The 26,747-nt window shown below is 44.9% G+C and overlaps 1 protein-coding gene across 4 annotated transcripts in view; it reads left to right on the forward strand.

Annotated features, from left to right (window-relative positions):
* LOC112215564 (matrix metalloproteinase-16) overlaps window positions 1-23,179 on the forward strand; it is an 84,974-nt gene extending 61,795 nt beyond the window's left edge. For all 4 annotated transcript variants that reach the window (XM_042299021.1, XM_042299023.1, XM_042299022.1 and 1 more), the window contains 4 exons: window positions 4,621-4,759; window positions 10,322-10,472; window positions 10,795-10,910; window positions 18,163-23,179. In XM_042299021.1, coding sequence (XP_042154955.1) covers window positions 4,621-4,759; window positions 10,322-10,472; window positions 10,795-10,910; window positions 18,163-18,491 — 735 coding nt within the window. In that variant the 3' untranslated portion in view covers window positions 18,492-23,179. The remainder of the gene's footprint in view (window positions 1-4,620; window positions 4,760-10,321; window positions 10,473-10,794; window positions 10,911-18,162) is intronic.
* Window positions 23,180-26,747: the final 3,568 nt, after the last annotated feature.

Genomic DNA, 26,747 nt, shown 5'->3' on the forward strand with positions numbered 1-26,747 from the left:
CGTGGAACTCACTGGGGAAATACCCCTCTCATAGAATATTGCCAAACACACTTACACTGTGGTTTGGTTTATTTCATTTGAACAGTGATTCTACTTGAGTCTTACATTGCTTGGAAAAATCCTCATTCTCACTCGGCTTTACAAAAAACAGTAACAGCCATTGCAGATTCTTCTCTTCTCCTGTCTCAGTCCACTGTACTTAATCATGGAGACAAGGCAAATGGACAAATGTATAATATTTGTGTGTAGGAAACACCTTCAGGCCAACAGACTCAGTGACCTGTGTCTCCATGGAAATGTCTGCCTAAGAACCCCTCTCACATGGTTTCTCCCTCCTCTCCCCTGGCAAAAGTTGGCGTGGAACGACCCGGCTTTGGTGATAGTCAGTAGTTGAGAGAAACATGAGATTTCAAGACATAGCTAAGAAAGACAGATAGTACGTCAAATAGTGTCCCATAGGGATCTTGACAAAAGTAGTGCACTATACAGGGAATAGGGTGCTATTTGGATGTACACAAAGGAACACAGGAAGTCTCAGTCTGATCGTTTATGAGTTTGGCACCTCAGCTCAGGGATGGATGGATAGATTTCCACAATAACGACTCTGTGGATATGAATCAAAACACTGGCCAACTACTCATGGTTCAGGCCATGGATAGAGGTCATATTGAACTCGCAGATCAAAGAGAGCATTGACCCGTTTTATTTATTGGTTTGGTTTAGTGGTATTTCCCTCCAACCTTTCAACTCCAGAAAGAGTTTGGTTTCAAGGGCTGTTGTACGATTGTTTTTTTGTTGTGTTTTTAAGCTGTCAATGAGCATATTTAACGAAGCTACAATGAAAATAAATCACATTCCCTGTTCTAACCATCATCATTATCTCCTCTCATGAAGAGACAACACAAAATCACCTATTATGCAACTTCCTTTATGTATATGAATTGTGTTTCTAAGTTGTTTTTTACACTATGCATTTGAGCTCATTGTAATTATAGTGTGTGGCTTGAATCCGGTTTTCAAGAGAAGCTCTCAGCTTGTCCATCATCTGCAACAAAAGCACAATGCATGTTTTCTCCCAAATCCAAATGTGCTCCGCATGGTCAAGACACATCTAAGCTAGGTATTATGAGAGAGAGAGAGAGAGAGAGAGAGGGTGTGGGGGATTCTATTAGCATCACTTAACCAGCAGCAGGGGAGATGAAGAGGAAGTTAGTGCTACTCTCTGACTGGCTCACAGCTACTCAGAGCCAATCACAATCCCTCCCACACACATCAGACAGGAAGCAGGACGCTGAGAGTATGGATGTTCTGTTCAGGGTAACTGAGGTTGTCATGGTGGAGACCGACTGGTTAAGAGTGGGTGATTAACAACAGAGGGAGAGAGGGAGAGAGGTTGCGAGGGACGGATACGTAAGTAGATAAAATACATGATGTGTAGAGATAAACAGTTTCCTGAACAAATAAGTCCTCTAATTGAATAGCAATTTGGAAGGATGTTTACTACTCATACTTAGGGCTGTATTCTGCAATGTACATGAATTGGCTCCAGTAACAAGTAGAGTTGGAATCTTCATTAGTCTGTGCCTGTGGTATTTCCTCTGAAGCAGGTCTGTGTGCAGAGTGACTGTCTGCCTGGTTGATGGGTTACTGAGGAGGGAGGGAGGGAGTACGAGCGAGCTTTGGCTATTTTGGCTCACCTCGTCCTCCAGTTGATTGTGTTGGAAGACACGCTGTCACTACCTGCCAAGTCATTTAAAGATGAAATCTCCTCAGCCCTGAAAGACTGAAACACAGGTGGTCCCATAATGGGAAATAGGACTAGAGAGGATGGTGTGGTAGACCTGCAATCATTTTCAGCTGTAAGTTATATGAAACATTGAAGGAATATCATACGCTTCCATCAAACATCAAGAGACCCCTTGAGGGAGTATCTCTCATCATAACTACAGTTGCAGTCTCAAACGCTGGGACATCTTCCGTACCCCCCTGCCTATCTGACGTACCACAGTGATGTATAACGGAGACTTTCTGCATTTAGACGGAGTCACCTTTCCTCCTCTCCGCTCTGCTTTCAACAGGAAGAGGAGGGAACGGATGAAAGGAAAACACATGCTGTTCAGTAGATTTCCAGTGTCCTTGACGGAGCTCAGAGCCAATGGTAAAACCATACAGCCAAGTCTGGATTTACAGTTATTACGACCCTGCCGTCTTCAGTGGTGGAGAGGAGGGGTTGAAGAGGGTCGGCAAGGTTTTAAGAGAGAACAGTAAATTGTACAGACATGACATGTTGCGTCCAGCAATCACCACCACATGATACCGTACATGCCCCCAAAAAATTGCACACTTCCCTATGCTACCCCCTGCCTCCCATCCACCTCCTCCTACCCCCCTCCTCTTGAGGGACACATTCTCATGCGAGAGCCCGATTTATACCAGAGCAGCAGAGAGACACTTCCTTCCTGTCCTGAATGTGTGAACAGATTTAGTGCTGGACTGGCTGGTCACACTAGGATGCAGTGGCAGAGCAGGAAGATTCATCCCTCTGTCCCTCCACCTTTCAATCTCCATCTCTTTGACTGTGACTACACCTTTTGTTTGGTAAATGGGGGTTGTTTCTCTTGTTCTCTCTCTTTCTCGCCTCCCACCCTCTTTTCCCTCCTTCCCTCCTTCTCCGCCCCTCTCCTCACTGCTCCTCACTGCTCCTCACTGCTCCGCCCCTCTCACTGCTCCTCACTGCTCCTCACTGCTCCGCCCCTCTCCTCACTGCTCCGCCCCTCTCCTCACTGCTCCTCACTGCTCCTCAAGAATCTGTCGGTTGTGCCCTTGAGCAAGGCTCTTAACCCTGATTGCTCCTGTAAGTCACTCTGGATCAGAGCGCCTGTTAAATGACTCTGATGTATACGTACATGTGCGTTGATGTACGAGATCTACTAGGAGGTGTGTATTATCTGTGCTTATCCCTCTGAGGCGAACCCAGACCCTGGCTCCTTTCATCTCCACTCGTTTCTCCCCACTGTCCTCTCACCTTAACACACACGCACATCAGATCAGCCCCAATTGGCTTGTTTAGCCTCAGCTGACCTCATTGTTGACCTCTGTCACGTTCAGTCTCTCAGGGATGCCCCTATGCAGCTTTATGGCTGTTCTGTGGTTAGGTGCTCTTACTTACAGCACTTTTAATGCAGGTCATTTATTAGATGTCAGTTGTTGACTTATAGCCCTACATGCATACCTGCAGTGATATTTGCACTACATTGAGGAACATCTGTGAACTCAAACATTCTGTGTTAAGAGTTTTTTATTTTCTTGTTGTCCTTTTTTGACAGCTGTACCTCTCTCTAAATGCATCATCAGTATTGCAAGGTAGCAATACCTTGAGTCTGTTTGTCTGCATTTGTAACAGGTTTTCGCAAACAAAGCAGAAATGAAACAGAGCCATAATCTTCTGTTACAGGGGTTATAGTAGTTATTTTGATTAGTTTGGACATTTGGGTAATTCCAAGTGCCAGCAGAAATGGCCTACATCTCAAGTTGGCTCACTGTCCATATTTTCAGAGCAGGAGAAAGAGGGAGATTGGAACATTTTGTCTTCTACAGAGTCGAAAGGAATCAAATAGCTCCGATTTCACAGTTTGATCTGTTTTCAATTATCGGGCTGAGTCCCATACTGAAGAAAACGCTGAACAATTGAAATCAATCAGGGCTTAGTGTAGAGTGGAGGGGCCATGGGACGCTGTATGTGTGTGTGCGTGTGTGTGTGGGTGTGTGTGTGTGTGTGTGTGTGTGTGTGTGTGTGTGTGTGTGTGTGTGTGTGTGTGTGTGTGTGTGTGTGTGTGTGTGAAAGTGTGTGTGTGAAAGTGTGTGTACATGTCCTCCACACACACACACACACACACACACACAAGAGAGCGACAGAGGGAGTTTGATAAATGGGCTGTGCAGGTTTTAATGTGAATAAGGCGTGGTGTTGTGATGATGCCAGTGATGAGGTATCTCTATCCTTCTCTCTTTCCCCCTCACTCCCCTCATCCTCTCCCTCTTTCGCCCCTGTCTTTCTCTCACTGTCTCTCTTCGCCCTCTCTCTCTACCCCCCCTTTCTCTGTCTCTTTCTCTCTGTCTCTACTTCTCCGAGGGCAGGTCACTGTGTGTTTGGCCTCTGTGGAAGGCTAGAGCGGCCATTCCGTGCCAAGGGTGTGGTGTCTTACTGAGCCATAATGTCTTTCTCAGCTGGGCCTGTGAGCTCTTTCCTCTGAGTTTTGGCCCAACTCTCTTATCTTCAGGTTACATCCAGCATCAAAAAGACAGGCACACACTTGGCTATGCGCATTTTTCCTTTAGATTGTTTTATTTTTCCTCAAGTTTCTTAAAAAAACTGAGCCATTTGACCTGAATAGTTTAGCATGTTTACAGTACAGGTTACATACTAATAAGACTAATGGATGTTGATGCAGAGTAATGGAATCATCTCTCGGTCATTAAGCTTCACAGCTGTCAGACTATCCAGCTGGGTTTTGATTTCCAACAACACATTTTAGCTTGTGTTGATATGTTGGTATGCCAGTGTGTTAATGACCCTTTCTCTCTCCTCTCCTCTCTCTCCCTCCTCTTCTCTCCTCTCAGGATCACTGGTTTTGGAGGGTACGGGACAACGCAGTGATGACGGGGTACCCCATGCTCATCAATGTCTTCTGGAGAGGACTGCCCCCCAAGATAGACGCTGTCTACGAGAACAGCGAGGGGAAATTTGTCTTCTTCAAAGGTAAGGATGCCCACAGATGTATTGTACATGATCTATATCAGGTATTGGCAACTGGCGGCCCACGGGTCGCATGGCCCCCCTTTTGTAGGTTTTTTTGGGGGGCTCATTCTTACTTACTGTTGAGTGTTAGAATAATAGTACACAAAGTGCAATTTAGAAATTTGGTTGTGCATCAGCAGTTACTCAATTAGCCCATGTCAGCTAATTTTTGGGGGGTTTGGTAAGTTAGTCTAGCGGCCAGCTATCTAAACTTGTAGTAAGCATGGTCGAATTACTGACCAGGGTGGGGCCCATTGATCATCAGTTATCATCTTAAAAGCTGCACGCATTTGCCTCCAACCTACAGTATTGCAACATATGTAGCTGTATTGCAACAAATTTGCTGTAAAACTGCACATTTTTCTCTTTTCCCCCTGACCAATGTTGCCCATCCCTGATCTGCATAATCAGACAAATCCTAGACCAAAAAGCATTTTCAATAGGATACAGTAGGATGGGTCCTGCTCCTTATTCTTGGTTATGTGTGTGTGTGTGTGTGTGTATGCGTACATGTGTGCGTGGAGTGACGTTGCTGTAGTAGAAGGATTAACCAGAGGCTTATCTCTCTAGACTACGTGACTATAGACCCTGTACTTACTGTAACCCAGGCAATTTGCCTCTTAATCTCAGACAGTCAAAAGCAGTTTGTCCTTTGAAAATGTGCGCGTGCGTGTGCTTTCATGCATTGTCTCTTCCATAATCAGTCCATTCGAATGTATGACCTCACTAGCCCCACTGCAGCACAGATTAGTCTCTTCTCTGAGCGTGTTTACATCATATAAACCTATAGCAGACGAAGGGGATGTCTCAATATATACATTTACTGAAAGAGACAGCAAATAAACAAACAAACAGACTTGTATACTCCCATGAGAGAGGAAGGGAGGGATGTGGGGAAGAGAGGAGACGGGTGTAAATCTGGGTCTGTCTAGATAATAACTACAAATCACAGATGGCTCGCAAACACATTTCTGTTTTTCACAGTTCCTCGAAAAACAGACTAGTTGTCCCCTGTGTACCCGAGAGCTCCTGAAATCCCTTCTTTCTTTTTTTGTCTTTCTCTTTTTCTGGTTGTAGAGTTGGGATTTCTGTGAAATGAGAGGGTTTATTACTATGTCCTGTAATAAAACAACAGTGAGCTTTAAAAACAGAAGAAAACGACTCTATAGGTAACAATGTAGGCTACGCATATTCAAGTAGGTGTCTGTGGAGATAAGCATCCATGGACGTTTCTTAATTGACTTTGAATGCCTTATAAGGCAAAGCTTATGAAGACGTTCTGCCGTTGTTTGCAGCAGACTCATGCAGACTCAAATGGCACCTCATTTCCTATTTAGGACATTACTTTTGACCAGGGAATATATATGTTCAATTTTCATATTTAACCTTTATTTAACTAGGCAAGTCGGTAAAGAATAAATTCTTATTTACAATGATGGCCTACCCCGGCCAAACCCGGACAATTGTGCGCCGCCCTATGGGACTCCCAATCACAGCCAGATGTGATACAGCCTGGAATCGAACCAGGGACTGTAGTGCCATCTCTTGCACTGAGAGGCAGTGCCTTAGACCACTGCGCCACTCGGGAGTCCTAATTTAGAGAAAAGGGTGCCATTTGTGATGCGGACTCCCTGTTTTTTAAAGCTGCGTTGTACAAACAATCGGCATGTAATCGGCATGTAAATTAGACCCTCATTTAAATAAATATGCATCGCTCATAACAACCTTGTTTCTTAGCTGTCTGCCTTTAGGACTAGGGATGTATATGTTTGGTGAAATCTGCTCATAAAGAAAGTCATTGACTCAATAATGTCCACTCATACACTGCTGACCTTTAAATGGGAGCAATGCGATAAGACAGAAAGTTATAGTATCAAAGTGCACTGACTGTAAGATGTGTCCCAATTGCCAACCTATTCCCTATATAGTGCACTACTTTTGAACAGAGCCCTATGGGTTCTTGTGAAGCGTAGTCCACTATAAAGGGAATAGGGTTCCTTTTGGGACTTAGACTATATGTAGAAGAGCTACCAGAATAACTGCATCATCCCTTTAATTCGGTAGCACTGCATCCATGGTCTTTCTGATTAGCCCGACAGAAACACACACACACGCACACACACGCGCACACACACACACACACACACACACACACACACACACACACACACACACACACACACACACACACACACACACAATGGGTATATCAATGCTTGGTTCTAAGAGAATTATGCATCTATACAATCTACCACTCGGGGGAGAGAGAGACAATTTAGCTACGTATACTGCTAGAGCCAATCAATGATTTATTTAGCTTGGCCTTGATTATGTTTTGTTTCTTTATACAGAGAAAGCTAGCCTACACGGTCAATGCATGCCCTGTGTTTCGTAATGTTTTGTGTGGTCACTATGTGAAAGAGTGTAGCGAAAGTGTGTGTGTGTGTGTGTGTGTGTGTGTGTTTGATCTGTTTTCAATTACTGGTTCCATACAGAAGAAAATGTTGAACAATTGAAGTCAATCAGGGCTTAGGGTAGAGTGGAGGGGCCATGGGACCCTGTGTGTGTGTGTCTTTACGTAAAGTGTGTGTGTGTGTGTGTGTGTGTGTGTGTGTGTGTGTGTGTGTGTGTGTGTGTGTGTGTGTGTGTGTGTGTGTGTGTGTGTGTGTGTGTGCGTATGTGTGTGTGTGTCTGTGTGTCTGTGTGTCTGTGTGTGTTTACGTAATGTGTGTGTGTGATCTACACACATATACATGTGTGTGTACAATACACTCTGTGTGGTCCATGTGGAGGAGGAAGGAGCCTGTTGTTCTTGGCACCTTGCCCAGACTCAATGATCACCATCCCCTGTACAACACTGTACAACACTGTTTAGACATTGTTAGGAGATAGCAGGAGATTAGCAGTGTTCACTACAGGAGGAACATCTGAGCTAACATTAAATACTGACAGTTAAAGTTAAAAGATGTAGTCAGTCTAGTCTGAATCATTATTTACTCCCCAAATATTTCACCCTGGTGAGTTCTGAGAAGCCCCTTATGTCCAATATCCTTCACGCCCCTCTTAACACACACACCCACCCATACATACACACACACACACCCCAATGCCCCCTGACCCAGTTTACCCAGACTTCCTTAGTGCCTGTGCCAGGGGGAGGGGCTTGGCAGGGCTGGAGTAACCGTGGTAACCATGAGCCTACTATGTATGGAGCATGAGAATAAAACAGGTGTAATGACAGGCATTTCCTGTGACATGGCCCTGTCATGAGAGCTAGGCTATACTCCTGTGACCTTCCCTCCCCTTCCTCTTCCCCTAAAACCATCTCCAACCTTCACACATCCCTATGTCCCACCCTCACTTCCTCTCCCCTCTCCCTTCTTCCCTTCTTCCCTCCCTTCCTCCCACCACAATCACAGTTGCCCTTCTCTTCCACAGACATTAAAACCAGTTCATTTCCTCCCCAGACCTATGCCAGTGAATAAAAAAAACTTCCTGGGCTCACCAAGTCAAAACCGTGCCACAACCTAATTACCAGAAACATATCACTCCTCCTCATCCCTCTCTACCTCCCTCCTCTTTCTCCATCCCTCTCTACCTCCCTCCTCTTTCTCCATCCCTATCTACCTCCCTCTTACTCCCTCCTCAACTCTCTCCTCCTCCCTCCGCTCTCTCTATCCCTCTCTACCTCCCTCCTCAACTCCCTCCTCCTCCCTACACTCTCTCCATCCTTCTCTACCTCCCTCCTCACCCTCCATCCCTCTCTACCTCCCTCCATAACTCTTTCCACCCCCTCCGCTCTCTCCATCCCTCTCTACCTCCCTCCTCACCCTCCATCCCTCTCTACCTCCCTCCATAACTCTCTCCACCCCCTCCGTTGTCTCCATCCCTCTCTACCTCCCTCCTCACCCTCCATCCCTCTCTACCTCCCTCCATAACTCTCTCCACCCCCTCCACTCTCTCCATCCCTCTCTACCTCCCTCCTCACCCTCCATCCCTCTCTACCTCCCTCCTCACCCTCCATCCCTCTCTACCTCCCTCCATAACTCTCTCCACCCCCTCCACTCTCTCCATCCCTCTCTACCTCCCTCCTCACCCTCCATCCCTCACACAAGACAACACTTCCTCAAGTCTCGGCTTTGCACCTCTCGAACCTGATCATAATGAATAACACTATATGGACAGCACTCCTGCTTTGAGACACTTCTTGAATACAGGCCCTGGCATCTAGACTCTTAACGCATTGCCCCATGTGGCACCCTATCCCTGAGCCATGGTCAAGTGTAGCACACATTTTAGGAAATTGGGTGCCATTTGGGACTCAGAAAAAAGACTGCCTCTTGGTTTGTGAGAAGTAAAAAATCAACAACTGACAAAACAAATATGCCACTTACCACTATTAGGCAACAATTAAGAGGTTGAATACTACTGTAACAGTGATAAACCTGCCTGGTAGAAGACCCAAGTGTATCTTGTCCCCACTAGCAGTGAGGAAGATGGTTCGGGAGGCAAAGAAAAGACCAAGGGCCACAGTTGGAGACGTACAGAACTTGGTTTTATCTTGGGGTCAACAAGTCTCCAAATCTACAATTAGATGCCAACTCCTTGCCAGTAGGCTATTTGGAAGTGTTGCCATAAAAAAAAGCCTTTATTTAGAGCAACCACCACATGTAAACGCCTGGAGTTTGTTAAACCATTGACACTTTGATTGGAACCAGATGAGGGGGAAATAGAGCTCCACGCACACCTTGGCCTGGATGCGTACAAGTATGCAAAAACAAACCTCACGCCTACTTTAAAATACGGTAGTGGATCTTTGATTTTATGGGGCTTTTTTACGTCCACTGGTCCTGAGGCCATTGTTAAGGTCAACGGCATCATGAACTCTACCAAATACGAGGCTGAAACTTGTCCACAAGTGGATCTTGAATGTTTGTTCCGCCTAAATGTCAAGTCAGACCAAATAATGCAAATATTAGACTAATGCTTAGATATTGTAGTTCCCTACTGAACCAGCATTTTATGATTATTGATTGTTCCAGAGAGAATGTTCTGTTCAAGGATAAGGTATTATCATTGAACAGATGACCCAGACTAATATATTAGATGACCCACTCTAACAACCTCACTGTACTGTAACATTCATGATCTCCAGTGATGTAGTAGTCTAGCAACAAACACTACAGCTTCAGATATGGTACACCTTGGGGTTCTGAAACTGATTTGGTATGGCTCACGTTAGGCAGGCTGGATTATAGTTACCCTGCCTGGCCAACCAAATGTCATCCCCAGGTTTTAGTAACCCCTCCTGGCCAACCAAATGTCATCCCTGGGTTAAATCCCCTCAGTGCTGGTGAGTGAGTGGATGCGTCCCAAATGGCACCCTATTCCTTGTATAGTCCAATACTTTTGACCAGAGCCCTATGGCAAACGTAGTGCACTATAAAGGAAGTAGGGTGCCATTTGAGACGTGTAATGTCCCAGCAGTCCCTCTGAGCCCTGTTGTCCTTGTGTCTCTTCCAGGGAAGCAGTTCTGGGTGTTCAAGGACACCATGCTCCAGCCCGGCTACCCCCAGGACATCTCTATGTTCGGCCACGGCATGCCAACCCAAAGCATCGAGACCGCCGTCTGGTGGGAGGACGTAGCCAAGACATACTTCTTCAAAGGGGACAGGTGTGTACACTGAGCTGAGCTGTGTGTGTGTGTGTGTGTGTGTGTGTGTGTGTGTGTGTGTGTGTGTGTGTGTGTGTGTGTGTGTGTGTGTGTGTGTGTGTGTGTGTGTGTGCGCGTGCGTGCGTGCGTGTGTGTGTGTGTGTGCCTTCGTGGGGAATTGGGGATGTGTGTGTGCCTTCGTGGGGAATTGGGGATGTGTGTGTGTCAGTTCATGTGTGTGTGTGTTTCTAATGTATTGGGACTAGAATGCCTATGAAATTGTGAGATGTGTGTTTTGATGTCTGATTGTCCCACACCCTAATCCCCATGGCTGTCTGTTCAGGTACTGGCGCTACAATGAGGACATGAGGACAATGGACCCAGGCTACCCTAAATCCATCACTGTCTGGAAGGGCGTCCCAGACTCTCCACAAGGAGCCTTCGTAGACAAAGCCAATGGTATGTCCATAATACCATTATTACTAGACAGTAACATAATGACACTCACGTCTCCCTATCTATTAATCCTCTCCTTCCATCCGCTAGACAGTAACACTCACATAATGTATACCAAACATAGTCTTTACTTCAGCCTCGTAACTACACATTTTAATACCTTGTAGCTACAATAGCTATGATTTTAGTAGCCATGTTTTGACAGTATATTGTAAGACCCAGTTGGAATATGACAGGGAAGCAGAAAACAAAATACCACAGTCTGCTGCCCAATCCGGTTGAGGCCAGTTGGTCTGCACAGAGGGTGGGAAAGATGAGGTTTCTATTTTTTTTGTCAGGCCTGCGGGCTAGACTTATTAGACAAGTGGATCGTACAAAAAGCCTGAGAATGGCTCCTATTGGTTGGTAATGGCCAGCAGGGCGGGGTTTAAGCGGACTGGGCAATGCCTCTATGGGAAAAACAGGCCAGGTTGGGAGGCGGAGCACACTCATGCCATCTGTCCCCGTCCCTCTCAAGGAGAACTGCCCCGTCCTACCTTCAGGCTATGCTCAAACCCTACACCCAAAACCGAGCACTCCATTCTGCCACCTCTGGTCTCTTGGCTGTCACAACCCTACTGGAGGACTGTTCCCACTCAGCCCAGTCAAAGCTCTTCTCTGTCCTGGCACCCCAATGGTGAAACCAGCTTCCCCCTGATGCTCAGACAGCAGAGTCCCTGCCCATCTTCTGAAAATGTCTGAAACCCAGGTAAACGTCTGGTACCATGGTAAACCTCGTAAACCCAGGTACACGTCTGGTACCATGGTAAACCTTGTAAACCCAGGTACACGTCTGGTACCATGGTGAACGTCTGAAACCCAGGTAAACGTCTGGTACCATGGTAAACGTCTGGTACCATGGTAAACCTCGTAAACCCAGGTAAATGCCTGGTACCATGGTAAACATCTGAAACCCAGGTAAACGTCTGGTACCATGGTAAATGTCTAGTACCATGGTAAACGTCTGAAACCCAGGTAAACGTCTGGTACCATGGTAAATGTCTGAAACCCAGGTAAACGTCTGCTACCATGGTAAATGTCTGGTACCATGGTAAACGTCTAAAACCCAGGTAAACATCTGGGACCATGGTATTTTCCTACCAGCACTGACTTACAGTGCCTTGCGAAAGTATTCGCCCCCTTGAACTTTGCGACCTTTTGCCACATTTCAGGCTTCAAACATAAAGATATAAAACTGTATTTTTTTGTGAAGAATCAACAACAAGTGGGACACAATCATGAAGTGGAACGACATTTATTGGATATTTCAAACTTTTTTAACAAATCAAAAACTGAAAAATTGGGCGTGCAAAATTATTCAGCCCCCTTAAGTTAATACTTTGTAGCGCCACCTTTTGCTGCGATTACAGCTGTAATTCGCTTGGGGTATGTCTCTATCAGTTTTGCACATCGAGAGACTGACATTTTTCCCATTCCTCCTTGCAAAACAGCTCGAGCTCAGTGAGGTTGGATGGAGAGCATTTGTGAACAGCAGTTTTCAGTTCTTTCCACAGATTCTCGATTGGATTCAGGTCTGGACTTTGACTTGGCCATTCTAACACCTGGATATGTTTATTTTTGAACCATTCCATTGTAGATTTTGCTTTATGTTTTGGATCATTGTCTTGTTGGAAGACAAATCTCTGTCCCAGTCTCAGGTCTTTTGCAGACTCCATCAGGTTTTCTTCCAGAATGGTCCTGTATTTGGCTCCATCCATCTTCCCATCAATTTTAACCATCTTCCCTGTCCCTGCTGAAGAAAAGCAGGCCCAAACCATGATGCTGCCACCACTATGTTTGACAGTGGGGATGGTGTGTTCAGGGTGATGAGCTGTGTTGCTTTTACGCCAAACATAACGTTTTGCATTGTTGCCAAAAAGTTCAATTTTGGTTTCATCTGACCAGAGCACCTTCTTCCACATGTTTGGTGTGTCTCCCAGGTGGCTTGTGGCAAACTTTAAACAACACTTTTTATGGATATCTTTAAGAAATGGCTTTCTTCTTGCCACTCTTCCATAAAGGCCAGATTTGTGCAATATACGACTGATTGTTGTCCTATGCACAGAGTCTCCCACCTCATCTGTAGATCTCTGCAGTTCATCCAGAGTGATCATGGGCCTCTTGGCTGCATCTCTGATCTCTCTTCTCCTTGTATGAGCTGAAAGTTTAGAGGGACGGCCAGGTCTTGGTAGATTTGCAGTGGTCTGATACTCCTTCCATTTCAATATTATCGCTTGCACAGTGCTCCTTGGGATGTTTAAAGCTTGGGAAATCTTTTTGTATCCAAATCCGGCTTTAAACTTCTTCACAACAGTATCTCGGACCTGCCTGGTGTGTTCCTTGTTCTTCATGATGCTCTCTGCGCTTTTAACGGACATCTGAGACTATCACAGTGCAGGTGCATTTATACGGAGACTTGATTACACACAGGTGGATTGTATTTATCATCATTAGTCATTTAGGTCAACATTGGATCATTCAGAGATCCTCACTGAACTTCTGGAGAGAGTTTGCTGCACTGAAAGTAAAGGGGCTGAATAATTTTGCATGCCCAATTTTTCAGTTTTTGATTTGTTAAAAAAGTTTGAAATATCCAATAAATGTCGTTCCACTTCATGATTGTGTCCCACTTGTTGTTGATTCATCACAAAAAAATACAGTTTTATATCTTTATGTTTGAAGCCTGAAATGTGGCAAAAGGTCGCAAAGTTCAAGGGGGCCGAATACTTTCGCAAGGCACTGTAGTTGACTTAATTGCTTTATTGAGGGAAGGTGAATTCCATGATAACGGAATTGAGCTTTGATTCAGATTTTTCACTTTACAGTGTATGCCAAACAAAAACCATTGATTTCAAAGTTTAACAAACCATACAACTCTATGCACAAGGACTATTTTGAACATTTTATGCTGAACATTTTATTATAACACATCTACTGGAAAACTGCAGATGTGAAGTTTGTAACGGAATTATGGTAAACTCTTCATCAGGTTTTTATGTGACCACATTTTCCCAAAACAATGTTAAATATCTGCTCTGAATTAATATTCAAAGATGTTGCTAGGAGTGTGTATAGGAGGCGAAGTCAGGTGCAGGAGAGCAGAGTGTAGTGAACAGGCACACTTTTTATTCCGGTCAAAATGACAGCACAAAGTAACATAAAATGTGCCCAAAACACGGAACATAGAACAAAAAGTAATGCGCGTAACAATATCCACAATATCAAAATACACATAACACAAACAATCCTACACAAAGACATGATGGGGAACAGAGGAATAAATACATATGAAATTATTGGGGAATGAAGACCAGGTGTGTAGGGAACAAGACAAAACAAATGGATTCATGAAAAATGGAGCTGCGATGGCTACAAAGCCGGTGACGTTGACCACCAAACGCCACATGAACAAGGAGAGGAGCCGACTTCGGCGGAAGTCGTGACAGAACCCCCCCCCCGACGCGCGGCTCCAACGGTGCGCCGACACCGGCCTCAGGGACGACCCGGAGGGCGAGGTGCAGGGCAATCCGGCCAGCGACGGTGGAACTCACGCAGTAGTTCAGGGTCTAATACATCAGTCACCGGAACCCAGCACCTCTCCTCCAGACCATACCCGTCCCACTCCACGAGGTACTGAAGGCCCCCTGCCTGAAGCCTTGAATCCAGTATGGAACGGACGGAGTATGCCGAGGCCCCCTCGATGTCCAGAGGGGGCGGAGGAACCTCACATACCTCAGACTCCTGGAGCGGACCAGCCACCACCAACCTGAGGAGAAACATGGAACGAGGGGTGAATATGGTAATCGGGGGGAAGCTGTAATCTGTGACACCGCTCGTTCACTCTCCTCAGGACTTTAAATGGCCCCACAAACCGCGGACCCAGCTTCCGACAGGGCAGGCGGAGGGGCGAGAGCCAGACCCTGTCCCCTGGTGCGAACACCGGGGCCTCACTGCAGTGACGGCCCGCGCTGGTCTTTTGGCGCAGCGCGGCCTGCTGGAGGTGACCATGGGCGGCTTCCCAGGTCTCCGCCGCGCGTCTGAACCACTTGTCCACAGCAGGAGCCACGGTCTGACACCAATGCCAGAACCGGCTGGTACCCCAATACACACTGAAAGGGGGAGAGGTTAGTGGAGGAGTGGCGGAGCGAGTTCTGCGCCATCTCTGCCCAGGGCACGAACACCGCCCACTCCCCCGGCCGGTCCTGGCAATAGGACCGCAGAAACCTGCCCACATCCTGATTCACTCTTTCCACCTGCCCATTACTCTTGGGGTGGAAACCCGAGGTAAGGTTGATCGAGACCCCCAAAAGTTCCATGAACGCCCTCCAGACTCTCGAAGTGAACTGGGGACCCCGATCAGACACTATATCCTCAGGCACCCCGTAGTGCCGGAAGACGTGTGTAAACAGGGCCTCCACAGTTTGTAGGGCCGTAGGGAGACCGGGCAGAGGGAGGAGACGACGGGACTTAGAGAAACGATCCACAACGACCAAGATCGCTGTGTTCCCCTGTGAGGGAGGAAGATCTGTTAGAAAATCACCACTGATAAATCCACGATAATCAAGAATTTCAATAAGCATTTCTCTATGGCTGGCCATGCTTTCCAACTGGCTACCCCAACCCCGGCCAACTGCTCTGCACCCTCTGCAGCAACTGGAGCCTCCAACACTCTACTCAGCAAATTGGATGCAGTCTATCACAGTGCCATCCGTTTTGTCACCAAAGCCCCATATACTACCCACCACTGCAACCTGTATGCTCTCGTTGGCTGGTCCTCGCTACATATTCGTCGCCAAACCCACTGGCTCCAGGTCATCTATAAGTCTTTGCTAGGTAAAGCTCTGCCTTATCTCAGCTCACTAGTCACCATAGCAACCCCCACCCTTAGCACGTGCTCCAAGCAGGTATATTTCACTGGTCATCCCCAAAGCCAACACCCCATTTGGCCGCCTTTCCTTCCAGTTCTCTGCTGCCAATGACTGGAACGAATTGCAAAAAAACACTGAAGTTGGAGACTTATATCTCTCTCACTAACTTTAAGTGTCAGCTGTCAGAGCAGCTTAGCGATCGCTGCAGCTGTACACAGCCCATCTGTAAATAGCCCATCCAACCAACTACCTACCTCATCCCCATATTTGTTTTTGTTTTTCTGCTCTTTTGCACACCAGTATTTCTACCTGCACATCCTCATCTGCACATATATCACTCCAGTGTAAATTGCTAAATTGTAATTACTTCGCCACTATTGGCCTATTTATTGCCTCACCTACTTACTTCAGATGCACACACTGTATACAGATTTTTCTACTGTGTTATTGACTGTACGTTTGTTTATCCCAGGTGTAACTTGGTGTTGTTGTTTGTGTCGCACTGCTTTGCTTTATCTTGGCCAGGTCGCAGTTGTAAATGAGAACTGGTTCTCAACTGGCCTACCTGTTTAATAAAGGTGAAATAAATAAGAAAAATAATCAAATACTCTGCTCTACTATACTGTACTGTGCTGCCTAAACTTGTGAAACATAGATGTCTATGATTGGTTCAGATTTGGTCCGTCCAGGCCAGACTGAGCAAATTTCAACTTCTATTCAACGTCAATGGACATCCGGTGTGGTCAGTTCTCAGTGGGTGAGGATGCTTGTTACAGTAAATGGAAGGAAGGTAGGGGGTAGGTGTCATGGTAGGTGTCAGTAAGAGCCAGTAGAGGTGACATTAACCGGAGAGAGAGAGAACAGGGAGAGAGCGGCAGAGAGAGAGAGAGAGAGTGTCTAAGACCCCTTTTCCATCTGTTTGACCAGAAATCAAAACCTTTGCATATTTCCACATTTATAAGATGGGAAATGGTTGAAAAATGTATATATGCCTTAATTTCTCAAAAATGTATGCTCTTTGCTTTCATTTGACACCCAATTTGACATGCTCCTATGAACTTCTCACGTTGGTGCTCATGGGTCCTTTCACATGGAAAATGCCCAGGAAATGGACTTGCAACAATAGCTGGGTGAGACAACCACATATCTTAAGATGAATGTACTAATTGTGATTAGCTCTGGATAGCGTCTGATAAAATGACTGAAATGTAAATGTAATGACGATGTGGGAAAACAAGTCACCTCGAAAAATGTACCCTGATCATCAATCATTATCAGGGCAAGTGACAGTAGGGTAGGCTATACTCCACTGTTTATAGATGTTTGGTTGGGTCAGTGTGACTGGGATCTGGGATGCTTGAACAGAGGTGTGTGTCGTGTCGCTCATCCGCTCCTACACACACCTTCACACAGTGCTCGGTCTTATGGTGGGATTATTTGTCTCTCTGAAATGAGAGACAAACAAATACATGTCTGTCATTGAACAACTGGGCCAGGATTAGATAGTGAAAAACCACACCAATCTCTTCTATCATTTCTTTAAATAATAATAGCTAATTTACCAACATTTCTGAAAATGGATATGGAAAATGTATATATATAGGGTTTTGGAATTAAACTCTTCTTTCACCCACACCAGTCAGAGCTCAACTAAAAGCCAAGTCTCTCCCTTTCTCTCTTTCAGGACACTGCTCTCTCTCGCAGAGGAGCGCGCCTCTCTCACTCCCTGGGTTGCTAACCGTAAACAACTCAGCTGCCCATGTGATTTAGAACCCCATTCTCTCTGTTTCTCCCTCACTCTCACTCTCTCTAGCTCTCTCTCTGTTTCTCTCTCTCTTCCCTTCTAAAGAACTCCTCTGCTCTGTGCACTTGGAAATAGAGCGCATATCTCATCTATTCTTCCCTCTCTCTTTTCTTTGAAGAATTCATGAATAATGCAGAGAGGTATAGAGGAGAGGAGAGATGAGATGAGGAGTTTAGCCAGGTTGTCATGCTGGGGATATGTCACTGGTTTACAGTGTGTTTGTGGTCCAGTGTTTCAGGTCATCCAGAGAGGAGTAAGCACTTGTCTTTATCACTGCCCGGGCTTTATTCTACTGGCCTGTAACCCCCAGGGATATATTGGGCGCCTGGAATAGAAAGAATTACAAACTACAGGGAAACAAGTTCTTTACCAACCTCAGATTGACATCCAAATGAATCCTGTGGAGACCATATTAGGACACTTAGACTGTGAACAGATTGTACTTAATTGTATTCTCTCTCTCTCTCTCTCTCTCTCTCTCTCTCTCTGTCTCTCTCTCTCTCATCCCCCTCTGTCACTTTTTTCCATCACTTTATCTCTCCAGGTTTCACCTACTTCTACAAAGGGAAGGAGTACTGGAAGTTCAACAATCAGAGGTTGCGAGTCGAACCCGGTTACCCCCGCTCCATCCTGAAGGACTTCATGGGCTGCGACTTGACCCCCATCGACCCCGAGTGGCCGCCCACGGAGGACGTCGACATTGTCATTGAGCTGGAAAACGAGGCCAACACAGTGAAGGCCATTGCCATCGTGATCCCCTGTGTCCTGGCGCTCTGTCTTCTTGTCCTGGTCTACACCGTCTTCCAGTTTAAGAGGAAGGGAACGCCCAGACACATACTGTACTGCAAACGCTCCATGCAGGAGTGGGTGTGATGACTCTGGGTGACACACAGGGGTCCGCTAGTTGGACCAATATGACTTTATTATACCCTCTAGTATAATGGAATCAATGGTCCGGAAATGACATCCAGACAGGTGGTGGCGGTTGCAGTACGTCGGTGACTCCACTATGATCTGATCTCATTTTAGGCCTACTCCCAAGACTCCCCCGTCTTTTCAAATGGGGGCGGGAGAGGGTGGGGCCTTTGCCTAGATACCCCTCCACCCTGAGATTGAACAGAGGGTACTGTTATTTTGTATCCCTTCAACCCCCATTCCTAGCCCTGCCCTTTTAGGACGGCGCCTGGTGCAACCGCTCTTAAACGGGGAAGAACTTTCATGTGGCGTTCAACTCTTCCCATGGTGCACTGCGTCAGTCATCTTCCTGTTGTCATATCAGGCTGTCGCCCAATCAGAGGAAAACAGCCGGTTCTTATCTACAGAATCTTAGGTCTTAACCCCTACTGCACGCGCTCAGAAAGACAAAAGACCCCCAATAACAAATGTTGCTGAAGTTAACCACCGAGTTACCAACTCCTGTCTCTTTTTATTGTTTTTTTCCTTCAAAATATCATTTATTTTTCAAAAATGAACGTTTTTCCAGTCCCCTTTAAAACAGTCCTGAAGAAAAATACAACCCAAACCAAATAAATACTTTTTTCTCTCTAAAGAGGATGCTTTTTTTTTTCTTAATGATTTTTGCTATCACTTTCTTTTTCTTTTCTTTTCTTTTTTCTATCCCTGCTCTTCTTGATCGTTTATGCAGTGGAAACTTTGACTGTTGTGGCAGTCTGTCTCAAAAACAGGGGCCAAAATATTTTGCAATATTTTTAATCGCCTTAATTAAAGATCAATTGTGTTCTTGTGTTTCATTTTCTTGTTTTTTGCTATTTTGTATACTGCTTTGTTTGTTTATTTGTTTACTTGTTTATTGAAAGAGCTGTTGGGGCCATATTGGTTGCTATCCAAGATAAATAGTCATGGGTTCAACAAGCTGCGTGCCAAATGACACCCTATTCCCTAGATACTAGTAGTATATAATATCTAGGGAGTAGGGTGCCATTGGGGGCACAGACCATGTTCTATTACCCAGAGGCCTCAGCGCTGGTTTGCCAGACCACCAGAACAGGAGAAAGATTCTGCCTGTATATAGAGTTTAAGATATTAGTCAAAATAGGGAGGATGACGGTTCTTGAAAAAAAGCCACTAAAGTTGAGTGTTATGGTATTGTTATGGTATCTGACTTGATATATATATATATCAGTTTGATAGGAAATACTGATAAGTTAAAGAGATTAAAATGCTGTTACACTATAGATTTGCTTATTGTTTGGTCCTGTCAACCGACACTTACCCCTCTGAAATGGTAGTTCTGTATTGGTTAAGTTTGCATCCCAAAATAATTGTATGGTCTTTGTAAACGTACGGACAGACCGTATTTAATCTTCTTGACTGCCTTGTTGAGAGAGTTCTACTTAAGTCACAGACGCCTACTACCCATGATGCACTTGTCTCTCGACCGAGGACCAATAGGAGTGACAGTGACGTCAGTCAAGACAATGCAGTGTCTTCTCCTGTGTCCAAGTGCATGCAAGCATCTACATCCACGTTTGGACTCTGCTCAGAAAACCTCTAGGAAAATAAAACAGAAGAAGTGGAAACAAACCATATGGACAAACCGGATTCACAGATACAGCAGTTTGTTCCTCCAGTGCTTGAAAACAGGTTGCAGTTACAGTTCGGTGGAACATTCCTGCAGGTTCCTTGTATGCGAATAGATCACACCATGTGGCATGCAGCTTGACCAGTGGTTCTGCCCAAAGCTTACGGAAGGACTCGATGACGATGCTCAAACTCTTGAATATACCTTGTCTGCATCTATTTGTTTATGTTTCATGGCTGCGGTTTTCCCTTTCTGGTACTATAAAAACAAAAGAGTCATTGGAACCTCACGATTCAAATGGAAAATATCTCACCGGAGCTATAGGAAGCAGGCATTTAGGTCATTTCTTGGTAATTGGCGAGTTAGGTTAGGTTGGCCAGAGGAAACTTGATTTGATTTGGTCACCGAATTCTAAAAAAGTAACTAGTGTCGTTGCTTCATGGTGAGCAGTGTTTGAATGTGTGTCTGTTTCATGATAATGGTTTCTACTTTCTTTTTGCAAAAACAAATGCGACATCCTTCTTCCTTCTTCGTGTAAGGCCGATTGGGACAATGGAAAATGTCCTGACAGAATTAATAAATTGATCAGTATATGATTAAAAAATGATGCCTTGAAACTCATTGTTTCTATTTATATATACATGATATACCCAATGAGGTTGTGGCGTAAGGGTGTGTTATGTGAATAGTTTTGCTATGGGGGTGTGAGGTGGGATTTGACATCTTTTAGCTACATGTGTAAGCTCTCCCCTTGCCCCTTGCTGTGTTCTTAATGGTAAATCCTCACCAAATCCAAACCTCTTCTGCTCACAATCCATTTCTCTCAGAAGAGATTAACTCACACATGTCTGATGTGTAGAAAACAACTCAATTGGTTTGAGATGTCAGGACACAGTACAGTGCTCTCAATAGACATGTACTTAAACCTTATTTACCAGACACTCAGCAAGTATACGGCAGCCAGGACAAATACAACAAACTCTAAATATATTCTCCAAACTCTAGGGGGATTTCCTTAGTCTAATCCGACCACAAAAGGAAAAATGACAACATTTATATTTCAGACTTAAACCATGTTGATGTTTATGTGGGAAATACCAAGACTGAAAGCTCAACATCCTTCTAACTGGTATTATGTGTCACATTAAGTCGCGTGATAAAAATCAGACCTTTTAAAGATATGCAGGCATTTAAAGGCCCACTCTGTGATTCTTACAGCTGTTTTGGATCATTTAAAAGCATGCTGGATAGCAGGCTACAGGGGCAGACGCCAGACAGTAGTGTTTATTCTACTGCCACTGCACTCCAGTCCAGACGGTAACTAACTGCCATCAACAAAGAGGTCGACCCAGTTCACTTACTTGGGCTTTGGTTGTGGTCATGAACACACATACGGGGCGTAAGACGATAGCCCTACTGTGGCTAGAGAGTTCACTGTTTCCCCGTCACAATACAACTCAGCTGCAAAATGGCGTCTGTGCTGTGAGTCTGACTTAGACAATGGCATAATGGTTACAGTTATGTTTAGGGCACAATCCAGCCATGGCTTTCTTCTAGGGCTTTTTGTCTTCTGTTTGCACTTTTTACCACTTACCAAGTGATGCAAATACACTCCTGTTTCTTTTCAAATGCCTGTGTGTGTGTGTGTGTGTGTGTGTGTGTGTGTGTGTGTGTGTGTGTGTGTGTGTGTGTGTGTGTGTGTGTGTGTGTGTGTGTGTGTGTGTGTGTGTGTGTGTGTGTGTGTGTGTGTGTGTGTGTGTGTGTGTGTGTGTGTGTGTGCGCGGGCCTGTTTGCCGCCTGCGTGTCTGCCTTTTACGTCTCTAGCATTACTTACCACTGGCTGTGTGCTTATTCACAAATGTAAGTCCGGGTCTCTTGTCTACGTCTACATGTCAGTCAGTGTGTGTGTGTATCTACATCTGTATCTGGTTCTGTAGCTCGAGACTGGAGCCTGCACTATCCCTTGGAGACGTGTTGCTCTGGGAGGCAGGCTGAAACATTGGTGCTAACCGAACCTACAGAACACTAGCCAGGGCTGGAGCTATGGCCATGCAGGGCTAGTTTTATGGTGCTGTTTTTCTTTCTGTTTTTTGGTTGTTTTTTCCCCCCTATTCTGTCATTGACTTAAACTTGAGTGATTACAACGTGAACAAGAGTAATACATTTTCATTTAACACGAGTCGTTACGGTGCAGTGTTTAATGGCTGTAGGTAAATGGAAAGCATATATCATCCTGGTGGTTGTTAATGTAATGTATCCCAGCAGCCACTCTGCTGAGAGACTAGGGTCGCTACTAAAAGGTCACAGGGTCAAGTAGTCACCCAGACCCAGTGGTGTATAGCCTGCGTCCCAAATGGTACCTTATTCCCTTTATAGTGCTCTGTAGGCTCTGGTCAAAAGTAGGACACTATAAAGGGAATAGGGTGCCATTTGGTACACTCCCATAGCTTACAAAGTCTGATGGTATGGAGGAAAGAAAGGAGGGATCAAGAAATTGAAAAGGTGAAGGTTATTTATGTTTCACTGTAATACACCAGCGATTGGAAGTGGGTTGGAAATACAGGTTGAACCTCTGTTTTCTGGAATAGCGAAGAAATATAAATAATTGTTCAACCATCTTCTTACCTCTTCTCACCATTGTCCACATCTGTTATCAACTTGTGTATCAGACAGAGAGTGGAGGGGTTAACAGTGATAACCACAGGACTTGTGTGTGTACTGAGTCAGATGTATGCTGTTCCATTGTATATGTGTGTGTACAGTATGTGTGTATCAAGGGGACTGACCCCCCTCATGCAAACACTATGCTATGTCTTCATTTTCCTGTATTCATGTCATTACATTTGGGGAGGGGTCTTATTAAGATAAATAAGAAACATAATGAACTACACATTAACCATCTTTTGTATACTATTTTCCATCTTACATACATGCTGAGCATCATTCTCTACATTGTGTTGTATCAATGGAGCTTGGATCCATCTTGTTGATCAATAAAGACATTTTAAAGATGTCCTCATTTGCGTTTTGTCATGTTCATGCAAGTGTGATACAAGAGTAATACATTTTCATACACATCTTTTCCATGTCAAGTTTCAGTTTGTTTTCCATTGATGTTCACTAATATTCATTCGACCTCAGCAATATAAAATAAGTGAAATCCCCTTTCAGCTGTGTTTTCACTGTCATGAGCCAGGTCTTACTATGGCTGCAGTAGAGTGTGTATCAAGGCAGGAAAGCATTTAACTATTTCCTCCATGGATGGTTTGGTCAATTAACTATTTTTACATCTTCATTATTGCTCTATCCATACAATACCACACCAGGGGTCATGTTGGGTCAAATATATCTTCCCACAGCACCTCAGTACTTTTACTGAACCTCCCACAAGGATAAAACCATTTTTAGGAAGGAAGTGACAGGTGAGAAGTTTCTCCCAGGCCTTCAGTTAGCTCCCATATAGAAACAAAATACAGTACATTGAGTTCCATTCCATATATAAACTGTACATTAGAGTTCCTTTCCATACAGTACAGTACATTCCTCTCCAGCTGTGGTAAAGTAAAGGTCTGATCCAGAAATAAGGCTGTGTCCCAGATGGCACTCTATTCCCTATATAGTGCACTATGTTTGACTAGGGCCCATGGTCGAAGTATTGCACTAAATAGGGAATAGGTAGCCATTTGGGACACCCTACTCGAACGCCTGGCTGTATCCCTTGGCCTCCAATAAGGTGTTCAGAACACACTGGATGGACATCTGTTTTCAATTTCTATCAATGGTTCCAAAGTTTCCCCCATTTCAATGATACTTGCTGAAATGTACTTAGAACAACATCTAGTGTGGTATGAAAACATATTTAAGATGTGTTATATGTTCCAGACACTCAAATGAGATCGATCACTTCAAGGATTCCTGACTGTACAGTACTTTAGCTGTTTTAATCACTGACCCATGATTCAGTGTTTCCCAGGAGTTGCTTGAGACCTGAAGCCTGGTGTTAGCTCTCCGAGAGAATGCCTAGGCTTTAGAGCAGTGGGCAAACATAGTCTTACAGGAGACCCAAACTAAAACAGTTATACTGTCTAGTGGGTCTCAGTCCTAGGTGCGTACATACACACACACTGAGAAACGACAACTTGGCTATGTACACGGGGTACCAGTGTACATTGAGGTAGATATGCACATATAGATAGGGATAAAGTGACTAGGCAACAGGATAGATAATAAACAGTAGCAGCAGCGTATGTGAGGGGTCAAAAGAGTTGGCGCAAAAAGGGTCAACTATTTGAACCAGTCTTGTTGATGTGGAAGGGGGTTTGCTTGGCTTCCATTTCCTGTTGTCCACGATCAGCTCCTTTGTCTTGCTCACATTGAGGGAGAAGTTGTTGTCCTGGCACCACACTGCCAGGTCATTAACCTCCTCCCTATAGGCTGTCTTAATGATGGTGTTGGAGTCGTGCACGGCCACGCAGTTGTGGGTGTACAGGGAGTACAGGAGTGGACGAAGCGCGCAACCCTGAGGGTCCCCCGTGTTGAGGGTTAGAGTGATGGGTGTCTTGTTGCCTAGCGTCACCACTTCCCGTCAGGAAGTCCAGAATCGAGTTGCAAAGGGAGGTGTTTAGTCCCAGGGTCCTTAGCTTAGTGATGAACTTGGAGGGCACTATGGTGCCAACCTTAGCTTGGAGGGCACACAGGGACTATGGTGGTCTACTTGAAACTGGGTCAGGGAGAGATTGAAAATGTCAGTGAAGACACTTGCCAGCTAATCATTAGTGATCGCTGTTCTAATGTCCAGAAGCTGTTTTCGGTCATAGGAAATTATGGCGGAAATATTATATGAAAAAAAAGTTAAGATCAGAGTAAATAAATTGGTCAGGAGCCAGTAAAACGGCAGCTATCCACTGCAGCACCATTTCCCTTTTCAATTCTACACTTATTCCACATTGGTTCAACGTCATTTTATTGAAATGGCGTAGAAACAATATGGATTCAACCAGTGTGTGCCCAGTGGGAAAATAATTAGAAAGAAGAAATAGAAAAGGAAAGAGTGAGAGAGGACAAGAGAGGACAGGAGAAGACTAGAGAGGAAAGGAGAGGACAGATGCATAGTCTGAGACTAGCACAACACTCCCAGGCTGGCTATACGACTGGTCATACAGTACAATGCACTATACATCCATGTTTAAAACTCATTAGTAGAGAGGTTTCATAGGGTCGTACAGGAGGAGACAGAGACCAGAACCCAAGCTACGGTAATGATTGGAGGTAGTTATTGGTTTGAGACTTTCCCTACACTACACTTCTCTGTGCATTCAGAGAGACAAAGCTTAGGTAATGATTGGAGCTTCCAGGTGAAATTAGTTCCATTTATCACTCCATTGATTCCACTACCATTCCACTACCCAGCATGCTGTGCTTTGTGCCCCGCCTGCATGCCCTTCTACAGTCCCTCCCCTCCTCCCTCCTCCCTCCTCTCCTCTCTCCTCTCTTTCACAATCCAGCTACTGGAAGGATACACTCAGTGGGGCCTGAAACTAGTTCAATGTTAAAGTATATGTCAAGAGTGAGGAAAAATACTTTGAAATTTGAAATGGTTTGTGTTTTCCTATTTGCAGAAATAGATCTGCAATCAATAACTGTCGTCATTTAGATTAAGTATCTGGCCTGAAAACTTTCCCATTATTTGTTCATTCGCAGGAGACTCTCAACTATAATTTGTCCCCAAACACTTCTCATTTCATCTTTCAAGAGAGCTCTCAGCCAGAGTCAGATCCAACACCAGAGACCATTATTTTTTTCAGAGACCATTAACTGCTCTCATTTTGAGGGGCCAAACTTTTGGGTGAGAAAGATTTTTATCTGATTGTTGTATCGCATTTCCTACCTTTCAGAGGAATACACTGTTACCATGGCGCTTGTGTGTGTCTGAGAGAAATAGAAATACTCTACAGTTGTCTTCTGAACCAATTGAGTGTTCACACCGGCGACTCACACCACTGACTCCGGCTTACAACTGAATAATAGTTGTGGGCCCTGGTCAAAAGTAGTGCACTACTTAGGAAATAAGGTACCATTTGGGACGGAGTCAGTGAGAATTCAAGCATGGACTTAAGACTAAAGGTAACAATAGTTTCTGCTGAATATGATACGTTATCTCCTTTGTCTGGGAGGTGGGACGTGGTTGGATGATCATCAGACGCTAATGTGTGGATTCACCTGTGTTTTGTTACCGTTGTCATGGGGATCTCCTGTCTAAAGACGTGCGGTCAGCCAGGCTAAATGATGTGGTGATATCGATCTAATCCATCTATCCTCTCACCTGCTCTCGCTCTCCTCTCTCGCCCTCTTTCGCTCCCTCCCTGTCTCTCACGCTCCCTCTCTCCATGAGAAAAAGAACAGTAGATGGGATTTCCATTTATGTGTTTTCCCATCCCTGCTTTAGTCTTTGAAGAAGAGACCAAGGGAAATGATGTTTCTGGTCTCAGTCATGAGAATGAGAGAGGAGGAAGAGAAAACGAAAGGCTGGGAGAGAATTAAGGAAAAAAAGACTGAGTGGGAGAGGAGAGAAGAGACGTTCCCTGAAA

The sequence above is a fragment of the Oncorhynchus tshawytscha genome, linkage group LG16 (genome assembly GCF_018296145.1).
Source record: "Oncorhynchus tshawytscha isolate Ot180627B linkage group LG16, Otsh_v2.0, whole genome shotgun sequence".
Classification (NCBI taxonomy): domain Eukaryota; kingdom Metazoa; phylum Chordata; class Actinopteri; order Salmoniformes; family Salmonidae; genus Oncorhynchus; species Oncorhynchus tshawytscha.